At 35.7% G+C, this 19,238-nt stretch overlaps 2 protein-coding genes across 5 annotated transcripts; both read left to right on the forward strand.

Moving 5' to 3' along the window:
• Window positions 1-1,039: 1,039 nt before the first annotated feature.
• Window positions 1,040-6,347, forward strand: LOC145585265 (single-stranded DNA-binding protein WHY2, mitochondrial-like). Of its 2 annotated transcripts, none has more exons than XM_081641980.1 (8): window positions 1,040-1,191; window positions 2,100-2,218; window positions 2,331-2,416; window positions 2,491-2,580; window positions 3,541-3,635; window positions 3,724-3,797; window positions 4,358-4,446; window positions 5,920-6,347. In XM_081641980.1, exons 1-8 carry the CDS (start codon window positions 1,160-1,162, stop codon window positions 6,034-6,036), a joined length of 702 nt encoding a protein of 233 aa, XP_081498106.1. In that variant the 5' UTR covers window positions 1,040-1,159; the 3' UTR covers window positions 6,037-6,347. The 2 variants fall into 2 exon arrangements, with proteins under 2 accessions (XP_081498106.1, XP_081498105.1); XM_081641979.1 differs by having other exon boundaries at window positions 1,080-1,191; window positions 2,094-2,218.
• Window positions 6,348-13,007: 6,660 nt separating this feature from the next.
• Window positions 13,008-17,910, forward strand: LOC145586486 (uncharacterized). 3 transcript variants are annotated; one of them, XM_081643330.1, is made up of 6 exons: window positions 13,008-13,195; window positions 13,458-13,528; window positions 14,927-15,032; window positions 15,245-15,377; window positions 17,296-17,442; window positions 17,634-17,910. In XM_081643330.1, the coding sequence occupies exons 1-6, from the start codon at window positions 13,119-13,121 to the stop codon at window positions 17,649-17,651; spliced, it is 552 nt and encodes a 183-aa protein (XP_081499456.1). In that variant the 5' UTR covers window positions 13,008-13,118; the 3' UTR covers window positions 17,652-17,910. The 3 variants fall into 3 exon arrangements, with proteins under 3 accessions (XP_081499456.1, XP_081499458.1, XP_081499457.1); XM_081643332.1 differs by having other exon boundaries at window positions 13,009-13,195; window positions 17,659-17,910; XM_081643331.1 differs by having other exon boundaries at window positions 13,010-13,195; window positions 17,535-17,910.
• Window positions 17,911-19,238: the final 1,328 nt, after the last annotated feature.

The following is a 19,238-nucleotide window of genomic DNA, read 5'->3' on the forward strand; positions in this document are numbered from 1 at the left end:
TTTTTTTCCAATATCATTACTATTAAACCTTTTTTTATTTGATGAATCATTACTATTGGATGGAACATATACATTCTGTTAACATCACAATATCTTAACTATAGATGCACCATGCACACATAATATCTTCAAAAATATCACACTCTTATATGGATTTGTTGGGATAATTCTAACATTTATGTCAAAAGTTCAGATTTAAATGACAGGTGTGCTCACTTAATTGTTAATTTCAAACCTCTTAACAAAGAAAATGTTATCACAGGTGCCTATTGCCCTGCTTAAGATGAAGAAAAATATTTCTTTTGGGACTATTTAACTACATTTAGTCGAAATACTCACCTATCATGGCTGCTATTATGTGATTTTCGCTTGATTGGTCATCCCCTAAGGTGGAATGGTTGCCACTTCTTATAGCCTTGAGTTGTATATTTTGGGTGGTTATTGCATGGTTTACTCAACCGTTCCTTTAGGCTTGACGTTCAAATATAATGGTGGGTTAATCCATACTATCCTTACATCTTCCTTCCCTCTTATCTTTAACCTTGAAGCTAAGCTACCACAACCACCACCACCACTTTTGACGCCTCCAAGGATATGTTTGGTACGAAGTAATTTGTTTCATTATCAATTTAAATTAATTTTCAATTCGTAAACTTGAAACCTTTAAATATTCAATCTTTATTTATTTTTTTTTTTTTTTATTGAAACCTCATTTATTTTCATAAAACCCCATGATGATTTGCAATTTTTTTTTATTTAACTAAAAGTTTTTATATATAACATGATTTTTTTTGCAATTTTTTCCGTGAAACTGTGTTAACAAACCGAATGGAAGAACCGAGTAGTTCCACTAAGATGAATTGGTGAAGATATCCAATTTTGAATAATCTTGAATAAAGAATGCCCTAAAAATCTCCTAATTCCTAAACTTTTAACCTATTTACTTCAAAGCATTTTTTATTTTATGTATCAGGTCTGTTCTAGACTTTACCTGTATTTTACATTTTTATTTGTTTATTTGTTATTTTAAAAACAAAAATTTGAAAATCTTAATATACAGTCTACTTCTAAATTCTAGACAGTCAAGTCTGTATTCTCACTCTCTTCCCGCTGAAAACCCCATTTGCTTCTGACATTCTCTTCCGAAATTTATAGCAACATGATGAAATTAGCCTCCATTTTTAAGTCCAGGTTTACTCTACTTTCTGCTTAATTTCAATCTTTGCAATTAGGGTTCTTATTTATTTCCCCTTTCCTTTAATTCGTCTTTTCAATTTTATTTATACCCTTTATATGCTGCTTTTAGGGTTTTGGTTTTCTGTTTATTGTAGCATTGTTCTGTAAATTGACTACATTTCTGCTATAGTTTTATGCTTGCGTCGAACTGAATGTGCATTTCTCTGTTTTATTTTATTTAAGCATTGATTTCGTATTTGCTTGTTTAATTGAAAATATTTGTTAATAATTTGTGAGTGATGTTGATTTTTGATGGCAATCTTCCTCCTAATAAATATATTAAAATTAAGATTAAAATGTGGATTGAAACGTTTGAATTTGTTCTTTGTTTTGATGGTTAAGTGGTTTTCATGCATTTGGAGCTTTGGGATACTTTTGGGCTGACTGAATTTGGCTGAAGAGGTTGTTGTACTTTGTATTGATGTTTCGGAGTATGTTTCGCCAAAATAAAAGTGGGTTTGCAAATAGATTTCGGCGTAAATTGATTTGACTAGAAGGGAAGTTTTTGAAATGGTGGCAGATGCAGAAAGTTTTAGCACATATTTTAGAGTAATGACCTTATGGTATAGAATTCTAATCCGCAAAGAGTGATGGTAATGCATTGACTGACGGAGGAGGTTGACTGGGGAGCTTGTTCATACACTCTTATTGTGATGGAACAAGTGTTATTTACTAATTTTCCCGGCTTAGTTTTATCATCAAGTAGAAGTAAATCATTTTCTTCTTAATTAAATAGAGCCCTACCTTAGCATTGTCATCAATGCTGTTTTGATTATGAGGATGCCAATTGCCAAAGTAGAATAAGCTGTTTTATTTCTGATTTTTGTTAGTGACATTTTATTCTATTTTCTCTTGAGATTAAGGGGCAATGTTTCTGGACAACTCCTCAACCGGAACAATCCTACACAAGATGTCTTTGGCTTGCACGCTTTAATGGGCTGTGCTGGCATGTCTACAGTTGGGCAAAAGACTTTTACCAATGGTAATAGCAATATCAAATGGATTCTTTTTATTCTTCCTTTTGGAATTGCATCGTGGTTGATTGAGTTTGATGAGCCCTTTCATGTATCTGAGATGTTTCTTACTACGTGCAGATCGCATTTTTGCACCATACTATGTGTACAAGGGAAAAGCGGCATTCTCTGCTGAACCCATTCCTCCAAAATTTTGTAAAGTTGATGTATGAAGTATGAACATAAGCTATTCTTAATTATTTTTTCTGTGGTGGTTAATAATAAAATTTTTGGTGTGCAGTCTGGTATCAGAGTTAAGCGTCAAGGATTTATTATGATGACCTTTTCTCCTTCTGTGGGAGAGCGCAAGTACGACTGGCAGAGGAAGCAGGTAGACAATTGCTTGTTCTGCGGGTCTATTGAACAGTTTACTGTCAGGCTTATATGCATGATAAGTTGATACATCCTTTTTCCCACTAAGATATAGACTCCTCAACGTAGCTGTTATGTTTGGATTGGATCATAGTGTTTAAGTTTTTTTTGAAGAACATAGTGTTTAAGTTTTAAACAGATGAATAGCTGTAGTACATAGTATATGTTAGCTTTCTGTCTTCACAGGGCTGCATTACCTGAAATTCAGGCATGAAACCCTCTTTACTTCGTATGCTGAACAAGCAGTCTTAGGAAAAGCTGCAAGGACACTGTTGATTTTTCTGTTTTGAGATTATGCATACGATATTGCCCATCATCTGTTACAGTTTCTTGACTATTTATCATATGGAAGAGACCTGTTCTTGGTTTGCAATCAAGATCAAAACAGGTTTTTAAATTGTAGTTGTAGTCTATAACACGGTGATGTTTGCTGATTGTAGAAGCATGCATTATTGTGATGTCTCATAAAAATTATAGTTGATGTGGCATGATTCATATATCATTCTTATTGGCCAAATTATTCTTTCATTGTCCCATTAATTGTGACTAGTGAATATGTAACTATCCTTAATAACCAGAGAAATATTGGTTTGACGGGCTGAGCAATTGATACTTATCTGCTAATATTCAGAATCATTTTTGAAGTAGATCAGTGTATATGATTCTTCATAAGTCAGAAAGCAAGGGTATATATACTGATCTTCTGAGCATTATCCCTTGAATACAAAGTAGATGCTAACCTTGGACTTGGAGCATGTAGCTCAACTATTCCAGTTGTTGATCTGCATTACCATCTTGTATGTCACATAGTCACCTATTTAGTTTATAAATTTCTGTTAAAGGTGAGACAAGTGTCCCATATTCTTCTTGTCATTCTCCTACCTTTTTATTGTTTGACTGACTTGGTCTGATTCTTCAGATGTTTGCGTTGTCACCCACTGAGGTTGGCTCTTTGCTTGCATTGGGTCCTAATGGTTCTTGTGATTTTTTCCATGATCCTGCTATGCAGACAAGGTTAATTTTTGTCATAGAACAGTTTTCTATCATGTTTTGCATGACTGCGTCGTGAAATTAATCCTTACCTTGTATATGACAATGTTAGTAATGCTGGCCAAGTGCGAAAGAGCTTATCAATTAAACCAAGTCCAGACGGTACTGGTTATTTCATGTCTTTGAGTAAGTCTTGTTTCTACTGTATCTTTTCTCTCTATGTTCATTCCTACAAGTTTGGGTTAGCTGTAGATGAATACTTTGCTGCCTTTTGAATCCTCTATAATTGAATGCCAAATCAGGTTTTATGTATTTATTAATTATATGTAGGCCTGGTGGTATTGGCTTACAGTTTGCTAGAAAAATTCATACAAGGTTAGCTTTAAAATTCTTGTATACTTCCTCCATCCCTATTTACTAGTCCCATAGCCATTTGCATGAGGTATTATGCAAGTAAAATAGCTGAGAAATAAAAAAATAACAGGTGGGTCAAGAGAAAAAACTAAGAGAATATCTTAAAAAGGAATTGGGGCAAGTAAAAAGGGATGGAGGGAGTAATAGGCACCTATTTTTAAAGTTTAAATTACTGTGCTATGAATATGTTAAATTTGAATAAATTTCCTTTCTCAATTATACTAGTTCACTGGATGTTTGCCTTAAAGAGTTAAAGGTTACCTTGGCCTGCAACAATTTTTTAGATAACTGTTTGTCTATTCAATTGATCCTTCTGCTTTCCATCTTTCTAGGTGTCACCAATAACATCACGAAGACCAATGATCGCTTTTCTGTTCCTGTGACAAGTGCTGAATTTGCTGTCATGCGCACATCATTCAGTGTATGAGACCTTAAACTCCCTCTTTTAGATTCCTCGCATTATTCAAATTTGTGTGTGGGTGGTGGCCAGTGGCTCGGTGGGTGGGAGGGGAGTAAATATTATTGTATCCTGGTTAATAAAAAAATTACTCTGACAGAGTTTTGCACATTTCTCATCTTGAAATTTGTTGCTTGCTTTCTTATGTTCTTAAACAATCTGAACTCTAATTGATAATAAGTGAACCTCAGTTTTCACTTATAATTTTGAAGAAAAATCTGGTGATGGGTATTAGTAGTTGGATATGTGGACCAAGAGGTATTTGCCGGGAATCGGGATCTCTTTGTTAATTTCAGAGATTTTCAAGGGTTAATCTCAGTCAAAAAATAGTCAGAGTTGACAGTAGTCATTGTCGTACATTTCTTCAATTTTCTTCTTTGCTCCTATCACGTCACTGTATTCAATTGTAATCAAATTCCTGAAACTAATCAATCATTTCTTGGAAATATGCAATATTAGTGGGATTAGGTGGTTTCATGTTTAATGTATGACCATTCAGACTTCCGCTTCTTGATTATCATGCTCATGACTTGGAACCTTTGTAAGATGTTTCATATACTTGCATCCCTTCTATTGATATTCAGTTTGTCTAGCTTTTTAAATGTATGGGCAGCTAATTATTTCTTTTGGACTACAATTATGAGTTTTTTTTCTCATTCCTCTTCTCCATACTCAAAGCTGGAGATGTCTAGCTTTATAAATGTAAGGGCAGCTATTATTTCTTCTGGGTAACAATTATAAGTTTTTTCTCATTTCTCTTCTCCATACTCAAAGGTGGAGATATCTTGTAGTTAGTTGCCTGTAATTAATTTGAAGAAACTACCAGCAATAACTTTTAGCTTTTTTCGGTGTTCTATTGTAACTGATAAGTTTATGTAGGAGCAGTAATGGAAATTTGCAAAGGTTTTGATTTTTTGTTAAATGTTAAGAGTTGCATTATAAAATTTTACGAATTTGTGGATATTGGATAGGATACTCAAATATTTGAGGTGTAATATCCCCCTTTCTTTGGTGCTAGTATAACAGCTGTGAAAAGGAACCAATTCTTGCAAATCTTATGTCTGTTGTCCTCCTACAACTCTCCAACTCTATCCCTTGAATTGTATTGCCCTTTTTTCTCCACCTGGTCTTAGGGTAGAGATTTTTTTTTTTTTTTTTTTTTGAGGGGGGGGGGGGGGGGGGGGGGGGGGGGGGGGGGGGGTGTGGTATGGAATTAAGAAAATAATACTAAGTACAAAAGAAGAGTTCAAACGATTTCTCAAATAATAGACCATCTAGTGACTGATTTAGTATTTGGTACTGCTTGTCAACTTAGTGACTGACAGTTGCCGCGGTTCTGTTGAATGCATCTATTTTGTCAGCACATAGCCACATTCTATCATCACTTCATCAGTATATTTGCTTCTTGCTGGCCTTTGATTTGACTTGGTTTTGTAGTTTGCATTGCCTCACATCATGGGTTGGGATCGATACTCCAGCCAGCCGCCCGTTTTTAAGGAGGAGAATGCAACGAAAGTTGGTTTGCGGAGCATGGATTCAGAATGGGATAGATGAACTGAGACACGACAGACTAATGAACATAGGACTTGTTTGGACTGTACCAATCGAATTTTCATTTTGTAAGGAACGCCTTTTGCCAACTCCATGATGATTAGGAAGTCGACTTTGTTAAAGTTATCCTAGGATGCCAGTATATGTAATATAGTACATAATTTCGTTGCAATATTCAAGGGCCTGAATTTGGTATGGGGTTAGTTGTATCCTTCTTATGCTTCTTTGAGTTTTGTTGCCCTAAACCTGGGGTGTGTATGGAAGGTACATGACTTGCGAATATTATGTCAAAGGACTTGTACCTGGTTCATTTATTCCATGATGCTGTTATAATCCATTTGTTCCACTTTTCTTTTTGATGTTTTAGGCAGGCGACCTATATGTTAAGCACTTATATATGTTCAAGATGTTTTGTTACACTTTTCTTATTAGGCCATCCTATACTTGGAGAAAATACAAGTTATATTACATGACATTTTTGTCATTTCTCAAGTTAAAGGTTATTTTTGCCATATTCAAGAAGAGACACTCTAGAACAACTTCAATGAAGATTGGAGAACTCATGAGTACAAAGAAGCTCACGAACACCTTGGACACCATCAATGGTGAACTCAATAGAGGAGGGAATTCACACAAGCAAACGAGACATACCTTCCACTTAGAGTTAACAAGTCCCTTAATTTTTATCTTAGGGTTATTGTTGGATTTGACAAAGGTGGTGTTGGGGTTTGGTGTTCTCCGTTGAAGCAACTCGAAGAAGGAATTGAAGATGGGTGAGGATCAGAGGAGGAAGAAGATAAAGTTGGGTGGAATTCGAAGGAGGAAGAACATGAAACCATAGAGGTCGGTCATGATTGGGTAGGAGGAAGATGATATTTTTTATAAATATTTTTTCTATGTGAAATTATTTATAATTTTACCACCAAGATAAACTTATCTGTCTATATCGGAAAGAAACATGTCTCCATCCGTCTATCTTATACCTCTTAAAACATTTTTGCAAAACAACATATATGTTTCGTTATTTTATAACAACTCTCACTTTTCTTTGAATCCACTTAAAAAATAATCTCATTATACACTAATATATAATGTAACTAACTTATGATGATAAAAATCCTATACATGTAAAGGATGTGTAGTAATTTAGGACAAATGGAATGTCTAATCAGATTAATGTGAGTGCACCTCAAGTTTTTAAGCAAAGATGGAAATTAATACACTAATTAAGCTTAGGGCTAAGGTCGCTAGGCTGGGTTTTGGTATTCCAAATTTGCTCAAACCCGCACTTTTTTTTTTTTTTTTGGGTTTTTCTATATAGTAACCTTGTTTTTTGCACTTTTCTACGCTGTACCCTAACATATATGAGTTTCTACGCTGTAACCTTAAATTTTGAAAAATTAATGTACGGTAAGCTATGTCAGCATGCATTTATGACGAACGTTGGTGGTTGGCATTTATTCCGTCACCTAACTAATACTGTACACTCTAATTTCTCTCTCCTTTCAAAATCCCTCCTCTTCTCTTACGTCACTTCATTCCTCCCTGTTTCATTCGTTGATCATAAACCCTAAAAAGAGAACTTCAGACAAAATTCAGAGAAATCATACGCGAAAAATTGGGGTTATTGTTGCCACACATTCGTGGATATTAATTGTGGAGGAGAAGCATCAATCGAGGTACGTATTTCGCTCGTTTATCTAGCCCTTCACAGTTGTGAATCTTTATTTTTGATGAATTTTGAAGGTATTGTGTTGAATATTTGATAAAGTTTGTGAATTTTGGTGGTTTGTAGTGTGTTTGTTGTTGTGGAATGGAAAATTGCGAGCTTAGGCGTAGGTAGATTCGTTTGTGGGTTTTTTTTTAATTATGGGGGTATTTATTTGTATAATTTCGTGATTGTTTCTTTGTTTTGTTGTGGCTAATTTGTTGTTGGGTATGATGACTGTAACTGCTATGAAGTTGCTTAAGTATTGATAGATGTATTGGTAAAATGTTGCAGATGGATGAAGAGAGGATTTTGAAAATCCACTATGGTGCTAATTATGTTCAATTAACAATTGATGATGTTGATAAGTGCTTGCTAATTGATGTGTTTAATGATATGTGTGAGGAATTTGCTAATAGTGGGTTTGAGTTGCCTGAGTATCCTAGGTTATATTATTGCCATAATGAGAAGGCTTTTAATTTAGTGGATGATGTTACATTGCTGAAAATGTTTGGGACTAAAGACAAAGAGATAGATTTGTGGGTGCATTGTTTGATTGAGCCTAGTTTTATAATAAATTTGGCTAGGACAGTGAAACCCCAACAACTTATGCCTAAGCCACAGGCATCAAGTTTTGCTTTGGTGCCAGATTCTGCCACTGGCCCATATTCTGCTAGTGGGCCAGCTCTTGTTGTTGGGCCATCTTCTGCTTGCATAGAACCACCTATCACTAGCCCATTTGTAGCAGGCCCATCCAACCCATCCACATCTAAACCTTGTTCTTCTAAACCAGGCAACTTTAAACCTAGCCCACCCAAACCTTTTAGACCAAAATTAACCCCTTGGAAAATCACAAAACCTGCACAAGCTGAACATAATTATAATGAATCAGGGACCTTGAGTACAGTAGAACCTGTTAGGAGGAGCCCAAGGTTGACCTATTCTGTATCACCCCCAAAGCTAAATCCCTCATTCACTCAGCCTAGGAGGTTACCTAGGATGTTAGAAGAAATATCCCCTGATTCTCCCCCACATATCACAGTAGGTGATGATGAGTTTTTCCATAGAAATAACTCTGAATCCCAATTGTCATCTCCGCCACCCAGAAGAAGTCCAAGGCTATTACAAGGTAACCCCAGCCCAAATCTTAGGCAAGCACCATTGAGACCACCACAAATTTAGCAAAATGCAGCCCTTTTTGAGCCTACCAAGAATACTAGATCTTGCCAAAGCAGAGCTGTTCTCTTTCCTCATGGTAAGAAATTACCTAACACCACTGCAAGGGTTAAGGGTGTGTTTGTTCCAAATAGTCAGTCCTCCCAAACTACACTAGAAGGTGGGAGTAGTAGGGTACTAAGGCCATCAGCTGCAAGAGGGGTCCAGATTAATGATGATGAAAGCTTGCATGGTGATGATGACAACAGTTCTGAGAGTGATGGTGAATACATGCCTGAAGCAGAGCAAGAGGTTGAGTGTGAGAGTGAAGGTGAGGATAGTGACCCTGATTTAGTGCAGGAGAATGTGGCTGACTTAATGCAGCAGAATTATGTTGATGGAGGGTGGGAGCCATTCAGGTGTAATGAGAAACATTATGATGCTGATGGGGGTTACATGGGAAAGTTGTATAATAAGGGTGAGGTGTATGATGATGTAGAGTTTGGGAGAATTACTTTAAAGCCATGGAAATTATTTGTTGATAGGGATCATTTCAAGGATGCACTTAGGGACTATTGCATCCAAGAAGGTTTCAGCTTAGTAGTTAGGAAAGCTGAACATGACAGATACACTGCTGAATGTGCTAACATCAGATGTAGGTGGAGGATTTATTCAACTTTACTCATTGATGGGTTTACTTGGGCCATCAAAAGCATCAAGCATGGGCACACATGTGACTTGAATATGGTCAACAACCCAATGTGTAATTGTAATTGGGCAGCTGAGAAGTTGTTAGAGGATATTAGAGCCAGCCCAGATATCAAAGGGAAAGCCCTTAATCAGTTACTATAGGAGAGATATGGTATTACAATGGCTACCTCAACCATATACAAAATGAAGAGTATAGCAATGGAGCTCATTCAGGGAGGGCATGATGAGTCATATCAAAATTTGAATGTGTACTGTCATTTGCTACAGGAGAGAAACCCAAGGACAGTGGCATTTTGTACCTAGAAAGCCCTACAGCAACCTGAACACCCTCTCCAATTCAAGTCAATCTTCATCAGCTTTGCAGCACAGTTTGAAGGACTGATTCAAGGATGTAGGGGATTAGTTGGTGTAGATGGTTGCCATTTGAAAGGTAACTATGGAGGGATATTATTATCAGCTGTGTCCTTAGATGGGAATAATGAAATTTTCCCTGTTGCAGTTGCTGTAGTAGATTCAGAGAACAAGACTAGCTGGTCTTGGTTCTTTCATCACCTCAAGAACATTCTTACTGGCACAGGAAGGATTGACTGGACTATAATGTCAGATATTAATTCTAGTTTTCTCTTTTTGTAATAATCATAGTCATATTAATTACTATTTCTGTATTTGTCCTAGGGAATTGACCCTACTTTGGATCAAGTGTGGCCAAAAGTACCTAGAAGATACTGTGCAAGGCATTTATGCAAAAACTTTAAGGGTGATTATCCAGGTATCCTCATGCATAAACTTTTTTGGGCTGTGACTAATGCATTCTCTGCCTTCAGTTTCAAAAAGGCATGCAAAAACTACAGTCTGTTGCTGGAGTTGGAGTTGTGAAGTGGTTTAAAGACTTGGGGCCCCTTGATAGATGGACAAAATGGAAATTTGACCCCCAACTGTCCTCTGATGAGAATACCAATAACTTTGTTGAAAGTTTCAACAATACTATTGGTGTAGATAGTTTTTATCCCATCCAGACACTACTTGAAGGTAAAGCATATCTCTTTACACCATCACTATCTAATTTGGATATGTGATTATTGACTTTGTGTACTCTTTTGTTACAATGACAGGAATTAGGAGGATTGCTATGGTAAGGCATGCTACAAGGCAACAATTGGCTCGGCAATGGGTAGAACAAGGATCTGCCTAACATTAGAGAGAGGGTAAGGGTTGTCACCAAGGAATCTAGGTTATGCCATGCATACCCATCTGGGAGGGGAGAGTATGAAGTGTCTGATGGAAGAAGTATGCTCCCGGTGTCATTGAACATCCATTCATGTGTTTGTGGAAGGTGGCAAGTAAGTTGCATTCCATGTAGGCATGGAATTAGGGCCATACTTGATGCTGGGAAAGATCCAAATGACTTTGTGAGGGAATGGTACTCTCTTTCTAGGTATAAGTTGGCATACAGTGGGAATATATTGCCCATTCCATCCCCTGACTAGTGGCCTGACATTGATGTTCCCAAACTTGTCCCCCCTCCAATGAAAAGAAGTGTTGGCAGACTTTCCAGAAATAGGAGAAGAGAAGAAAGAGAGAAGAGAAAAGGAAAGAGGTTTGCTACTGTTCAGTGTAAGATTTGCAAACAAAAAGGGCATAACTCTGCTACATGCAAGGGTGGTTTGACTAAGAAGGAAATCCTAAAGCAGCAAGGTAAAGCACCCACCACAGCAACAAAAGGCAAGAGAACAAGGCAGCAAACCTGCCACACTCAGATGGATTTCAACTTGATTGAGCAGATGATTGGAACCAACTTAACACAGTCAAATGCAGAGTGCTCAAGCCAACCTGTACTTCCAACCAGGAACAGAAACAGAGGTGCCCCTGCTACTGAAGGACCTTTCTCTCAGCCTGTCCCAGCTACATCTTCTTTGCACCAAAGTATCAGCCCTAAAAGGCAAAAGATCATGAACAAGCTAGCCATGTTATGAGCATGACAGTGGATTTTTTTTGGACAATTGAAGGATGATTTGAGCATGACAGTGCCTTTTTTTGGACATTTGAACTTTTTTTTGGGATCAAACTTGGTTGAATATTGTATTTAAGCCCCATATAACATGTAATTATGGTTTAGTGTTATCACACTTATGCTAGGAAATGGTGGATGATTTTTTGGGTGTAAAAAACTGATGGTAGATCATGGCTATCAAACTTTTAACAATATGTATATATTGGGCTGTTGGCATTATGTGTTGCCTATTTATTCCTTCTTTTGATTGTTGTAGGCTGTTACTGTTATTGTTGTATATATTGCTTCATTGTGAAATTCCTCATATTAACATTATGACAACAACTAAAACAAATTGAAATTTCATTCAACTTAAAAAAGGGTTTTTCCACCCATTTCATTCATTAACACATTCAAGTAACATGACAGTTTGCTATTACAATCACCTCACCCCACACTTTTTAACAGCACAATTATAACTAACACAACATACATAAAAAGACCAATTTTAACTACTTCCCTAATGTAGCTAATCAAGTCTGTTATTTTCTCCTTCACAGATGCTATCTCAGTTTCATCACCTCTCAATGCTTCAAGACCCTGCACATCACCTTCATCCATCCACTTGAAAAAGCCGCAGTCATTGCACTTAAAGAACGCTTTCCTAGGGTTGTGAGTTGTGGTTGAAACCTTCAATTTCGCCATCTTTGGAGGGTTGCAAAAGCATCGTGGGCTCAAAAATTGCAGGGGACATGACGAATTGGAGGGAAACGAGCAGTGAGAACTAGACATGGCTTCTTGATTGAGCATAAACCTTAAGTGAAAAAATTGGAATCCTAGAATAAATGAAATAAAATCAGGGGATTTATAAAAGGAAGAAGAAGAAGAAATGAGGGGAGCAGAGCCTTTTTGGAGGGAAATATTCCCCCCAAAATCTAATAAAAGACTACTAAAACGCTGACTCATTTAATTTAACGGAAGCAAGAAACTGCAGTTTTAACGGCGAGGTTACCGTACATTAATTTTTCAAAATTTAAGGTTACAGCGTAGAAACTCATATATGTTAGGGTACAGCGTAGAAAAGTGCAAAAAACAAGGTTACTGTAAGAAAAACCCTTTTTTTTTTTTTTAAAGTTGACGAGTATTAAAATGAATCTTATACATTGTACTCCATAGTAAAATTTATTCAAGATAGTACACTTTAAACTCAAAAGTATACTAAATTTTTCAAGTTGAGTCATTCAGCCATTGATATTTCGTTCTTAAATCTTCTACTCCGTATATCTTTTGACTAATAGAATATATCATGTGATTGTGACATGAAAATAACAATAATTAAACATGAGGTGAGAACAAAAATGAAAATAGTGAGTCACAAGAAAATAAAAATAAAATAAACATGAAGTGAGAACAAAATTGGAAACTTTAATTTCAGTTTTGCCTCTACTCTATTTCGGATCTCAAATCATTGTTACTCTTCTTTTCTCTCTCAACCCGACCCGACCCGACCCGACCCGAGAAATGCGGAATCCTACGTCTGCTTTGGGTACATGGCTTCACAACAAGATCGTCGAACCCCTTCTCCAAATTTTACGCAGGTAATCTTCTAGTCTTCTCTATCTATTTTTAGTGATTATTTGTGTATTTTTTCTACTCATTTTTCTTAAATTTTGGACCTTTTTACTTTGATAATCTCCAAATTATTGACCCTAATCTATGTCAAATAATCTTTTTTAATGTTTGTTTCAGTTCAAATTTCCGAGCTTTTATTTGGGTTTATTGACCATTTTCGGAATTAGCATATATTGCTTTATATCATGATTAATGTAATTAATTATTGTGTAACTGGAATGATTACAGGGGTGCTGAGCCTAAGCAATTGGCATTTTCAACAGCTCTGGGTTTTACCTTGGGTGTATTCCCAATATGTGGTATGTTTTTTTTTTTTTTTTTTTTTTTTTTTTGACGGGCAATATGTGGTATGTTATCTCCTCTTTTTCCAATTTTCCTGTTTAATTGAGTAGAAATTTTGTGTTTTTACTGTTGATGTGATATTTTGAGCTTTTGGGTATGATTGTATGACTACATTTAATACTTAGTATTTTTTTTGCTGTTTAAATGAATTGTTTTTGGATATAGCTTGTTGTTAAAGTTGATTATGTGTTTGTGTTTTTGGATATAGCTTGCCTCAAAAAAAATGTGTTTGTGTTGAGCTATCTGCAATTATAAATGGTGTTGTTTTATGGATTTAAATTGTTGGTACTGTGATATGTATTACTCTATCGGCCTGTTTGGTAAGTGGTAATAAGGGGGGTGATAGGAATAGTCATTTCTATATAATCTTGTAAAGGATGTCACTTACTAATGTTCATGTTGATGGAACTCCAATCCTTAAATATGTGTTTTCTTCACAAGTTCCTAGTTTTTACTCAATAGTCAATACTCAATACTACATTACTACCTTTCTTTCAAAAAAAAAAAAAAAAAAAAAATACTACCTTACTACCTCTACATTTGTTGATGAGTTGTTAATCTTGCTAGGGAAAATTGGAAATTATGAAAAAAAAAAAAAAGAGAGATGGAAAAGCTTAACCTTGAATATTGACATTAAACATTTCTTACATCACCTCCATACATTACCATATACTGTATGGGCCATGTATACTCCGCATTTCAAAGGGATAAATAATGTGATGATGAATGTGTTTTAGTTTCCATGTTCTCAGTGTTTTCTTCTTTTGCTCTAAGATGCATGTTTGTATGGTTGTACCTCTAAATTGCTTTGTGAAGTTATTTGGAACTCTACAACTAGTAACTAGAGAATTAATATCTAAGTTTAAAACTTTGAAACTATCTTCACAAAGGATTTTTGACTCATTTTATTGTTTTGTGGTATTCACCATTTACCTTCACGTCTCAATTTATTGGGAGTTTATTTATTACTCAAATATCTAAGAATTTTTTACTAAACTAGTATAAAAATATTTATTTTCGACCATCCATTGTGGTTCACCATTTACCTTCACCTATTTGTCTTGAAATGATAAATCATGCCTCACATATGTGACTTCCAATAGAGTATATGCGTTTTAGGTAATATTATAGCGTTTGTGTGTGTGTGTGTGTGTGGGCTCGTGTGTGTGCGTAAACACACCATGTATATATTGCTGAAATAAGATAGTCATGTATTAAGTAGAGTGTGTTCCCTTGGAAGTTGCAGTAGAAGTCGATTGTTATAATTGCTTTATTGCTATCATGCTTCTAAGTGCGACAACTGAGCTTAAGTAATGTTCATTTGAGAATGCACATGCTAAGTTTAACTTTAACAGGGGTAACTGTTTTTTTATGTGGAATTGCTATTCCTTTGTTGGGGTCACGTTGCCATCCTGCAAGTGTGCTGCTGGCAAATTTTGTGGCTACTCCCATTGAGTTGAGGTAATTTTCTTTTAAATGAATAATTGTAAACAGCTGCTATGAGGTTAAGTCTACTTCAATGTATTTCTGACTGTGATTGGGTTGCTGGTCTTATAATTTTACCTTTGTGGATCATTTGTACCCACGTTTGTGGTTCATCTGTAACCACCTTTGTGGTTCATTTGTACCCTTAATTTAGTGATCTACTAAACTATAGTTTCTATGCTTTGTAGTTTGGTGATACCCTTCCTGCGTCTTGGTGAAGCTATCTGTGGTGGTCCTCAATTTCCATTGACCTCTGATGCTTTGAAGAAGGTTCTGACGGGCCAAGCTTCAACTGATGTTCTACTAAGCATTGTTCATGCGGTATGAATTCAACCTATTATATTTCTTCTTCCCGCCCCTCTACTTGTTTGCTCTCTCTATTATTTTGGGCAAGTGTGTACAGTATACCTTGCACACCAAACAACACCTGTATACCATAGCCCTAGTGGCTTTAATGAAAGTATGAAACTTCTACCATGGGTAAGGCAGAAGGAAAGGTGGCAGTGCCAGCCTATTCTACACAACTTCAGAGACTTTTTGACAATCTCATATGGCTTTTTTCTCCGTCTTGAAGATGATTAGAAAAAGGGTTATTTGGTAATCTAGTTATAGCAGCATATAGGAAATATATGTAGAGTTTAAAGAGACATTTGCTTTGGTCTTTTAAATTCCAAAATCCAAAGTGCTATTATGTATGGCTTTTACATTTTTGTGCAGTTTAAAAGATACCAAGTATGTATTGGTACCTCTTTTTCGGGTTTATTGATTCAGTTATGTATAGTTAACAAAAAAGGATGGATAAAAGGTGGAATAAAATACCTTTCTTTGTTTTGAAGATTAGATATATGATTATTTCGTATATCTAACCTCCCTATCACTTCAAAATGGTAAACATAAGCTACCAAATAATAGCCAGAAATTTGTTGTTTGGTTGACTGCTTTTCTCAAGTAAGCAATTAATACAGGCAGCTAATGAGTTAAATGAACTTGTTAGACATTCTTTGATGACAGTTCATTGCTAAAATTATATTCACGTGGATAACACTCAACCCTAGGTTTCCTAAAAAATGTACTCCTATGGTTGATATTAGGAAATCTCATTTAGTTGATTGTCCAGTCTTTAAATAAAAAAAAAAAAAAATAGCGACCCTCTATCAAATTCGTTTTCAAAGTCATATGCTCCTTCTCCTTGTTATTCAAATTTAGCAATAATAGAGCAAAATATAGATCATATATATCATATGGGTTCATTAGATTCACTGTCAGTTAAAATTCATAAAGAAATTGTTAGTATTCAAGTGCAAGTACAACATATTCCCCTTGTATGAAAGTTCCGATCCAAAAATATGGAGAAAGGGTATATAAATTTTCTTATAGATATGATTCAAGGTGCCGTGAAACCTTTTGTTCATCAAGGCGTTCTCATGTTGGTGCTCCTATCTATCTAGCTTAAAGGGACATGTTTTCCTTATTATTATTTTTTTTAATCTTTGGTGCAACATCATCTCTTTAGGTTAAGTTCAGTCATCAGAATTTGGTTTTTGTTTGTATGGTCTGTTTTTATCCTTGATCATAACTGTTTTATCCATTAGAAATCTTGATGAAAGATCCTAATGTACCAAACTGATTTGAAATTTTAGAAGCTTATGATGACGATGATGATCACTTAACCACCTAATATTTCAACGTGCTTTTTCTTTATATTTTATTAAGTTTCAAACTGACCTTTCCTAACATGTTCATTATTACTTTTGTGTCATCAATTTGTTTCTCAACTGAAATCTGGTACTCTACTGTTGTCAACCAAAGGAAAAAAAAAAAAACAACACCACTAGGGGTATAACCTTTTCAGCTCAATTTGACTTATCTAAACCTATGTTGTTTTTTTCCCCTTTTATGCTGTACTTATTGAACTTTTTGAATTTTTTTTATTTTAATCTGAGACAAGTCAAAATAAGTTGAGTAGAACATACTCTAAAAGACACTGGATTTTCTTTTGCGTGATTATATAATAGAACTTGCTTTATTGTGCTGCTTAGGATCATTCATCCGAAGTTACTAACCCATTACATTAATACATCATAAGTTCCCCTTATTATAAACTTATACATCAGTGGCCTTCTCAATGTTATGTTTTCATGCTTGTACTGTTCTTTTGTCTAAGTTATTTTCTGCACTTGCGGTAAATTGTGATGCTGATTTGATTTTTTTGTTTTTTTTTTTTTTTCTCTGTTTACAGTTGGTGGGGTGGCTGCTTGCAGCACCGTTCATCCTGGCCCTACTTTATGTCGTACTTTTGCCTTGTTACAAGATTCTTGTGCAGAAATTCAGCTCTGCCCCCCTAAGCCCTAAGAAGCTAAAAGGCGATGAAGAACTTAGGCTCAAGGTGAGGGCTGCCTGATCTATTTTATGTTTAGAACACATGTAGTTTGCTCCTATAAATGTTAGGCATTCAGGCCATCCATGTTTTTTCTCCAGGCCTTGATAGTATAGACTATATGCTCGTGGATATGTTTAGTTGAATTGCTAGCTCTGATCAAGAGTTGCTCTTTTCACAAAGAACTGATCTTTGTTCAGCGTTTTATGTACATGTGAATCCCAGCAAAAACAATGACCTCTGTTGAACAATTTATGCTGCTGTCTGTATGGAGGATGATCGATTCCAATGGATTGCTGTTGAAAGAACTATCTAAAGTGAAACCCCTTCTTGTCCTATTCAGTTATCAACCTCCATTTCAAATATGTAAATAACCAAAATTATGGAGAGAGAAGGCACATATACATTCTATCATGAAGATGAGGCAATGAACTCTTAGTGAAGATTGTATATTATTGACATCACAGTTTGTTTATACATGAATGTGCAATTCTGGCTGGATTTTATCAGGCAACTGCAGCATCATACAACCAAGTACCAACTTGATACTGCAATATACTTCGTACTCATATATGTTTGTGAAACAGTGAAAAAGATTCATGGAGTGCTCTCTTTGACTTTTTACCACTCCTTAGTGAGGATTTGGTTAGCCCGAAATCTCAAACGGTCTATTCAGTTGGTGGTAATGACGGTTATAGTAAAAATTTGTACGTAGCACTTCGTATGTACTTTGAAAGCAACATGCTCTCTTTGGCTAGTTGAGTATGGTTTCCAAATGAAGTGTGGTAACTCGAACCCTAGACTTAAGTGTGGGAGGTGCAGGTGACATCTTTATCTGGCTTCTTTGCACATACATCAAAGGGTTATGCAGGATAGACAACTAGATTAATAGATCAACTCTTATCAAAATTTAAGTTGGATTTTTTTGAGCTACTCCCACTTAAAACCGAATCCAAGAAGATTTTAGATTAACTCCCTAAACAAGAATTAGTTTGATTCTGTTTAGTACAGGGTACTTTTTGCATTCGATTGGGCAGAGAAGTTAACCATTTATGGAAGGTGAAGGTAATACACGTAAATTTAAGATTACACTAACCATAAAGGGTGAAGTTCGAATTCTCTAAACGGTTATAAACATTGAATTAGACTTTACTATGTTTTGCTCACCTAATTTAAACAAGCTAAGAGACGCACGAAAATTTGTGCGTGTGAATATAAGTTATTTGTATCTATTAAGCTTGATTCTGCGGTTTTTTTTCAGATGATTTTTTTTTTCTTTTCAAATGGTAGTTTATTTTTAGGCAATAGTTTTTTTTTTTTTTTTTAATTTTAAGGATTGTAGTTTTTTTATAAAAAAAAAAAAAAAAAAACAAAAACAAAAATGAGAGGGGTATTTTGGGAAAGTGAAATTTATCACCCAAAACCTCCTTTCACTTTATATATAGGATATGTTTGAGGAAATATGAGTAGCAAAAATAAATTAATTAGACCTGGCAAATGGGTCATTCGGGTCGGGTATGGGTCGGGTCATTTCGGGTCGGGTCAAGTTCAGGTCAAATAGTTATCGGGTCGGGTCAAGTTCAGGTCAAATAGTTATCGGGTCGGGTCATTTCGAGTTTCGAGTTGATTTCAGGTCAACTGATAATCTGGTTGGGTCAGGTTTCGGGTCAACATTTCGGGTCGAGTTCAGGTCGGGTCAAGTTTAGGTCGGGTCAATTTTCGGGTCGAGTCAGTTCGGGTCGGGCCAATTTTCGGGTCCAATTTTCGGGTCGGGTCATATTCGGGTCGATGCATTGGGTTAAATT

This window comes from Chenopodium album, chromosome 16, assembly GCF_948465745.1.
Source record: "Chenopodium album chromosome 16, dcCheAlbu1.1, whole genome shotgun sequence".
NCBI classification, from domain to species: Eukaryota; Viridiplantae; Streptophyta; class Magnoliopsida; order Caryophyllales; family Amaranthaceae; genus Chenopodium; species Chenopodium album.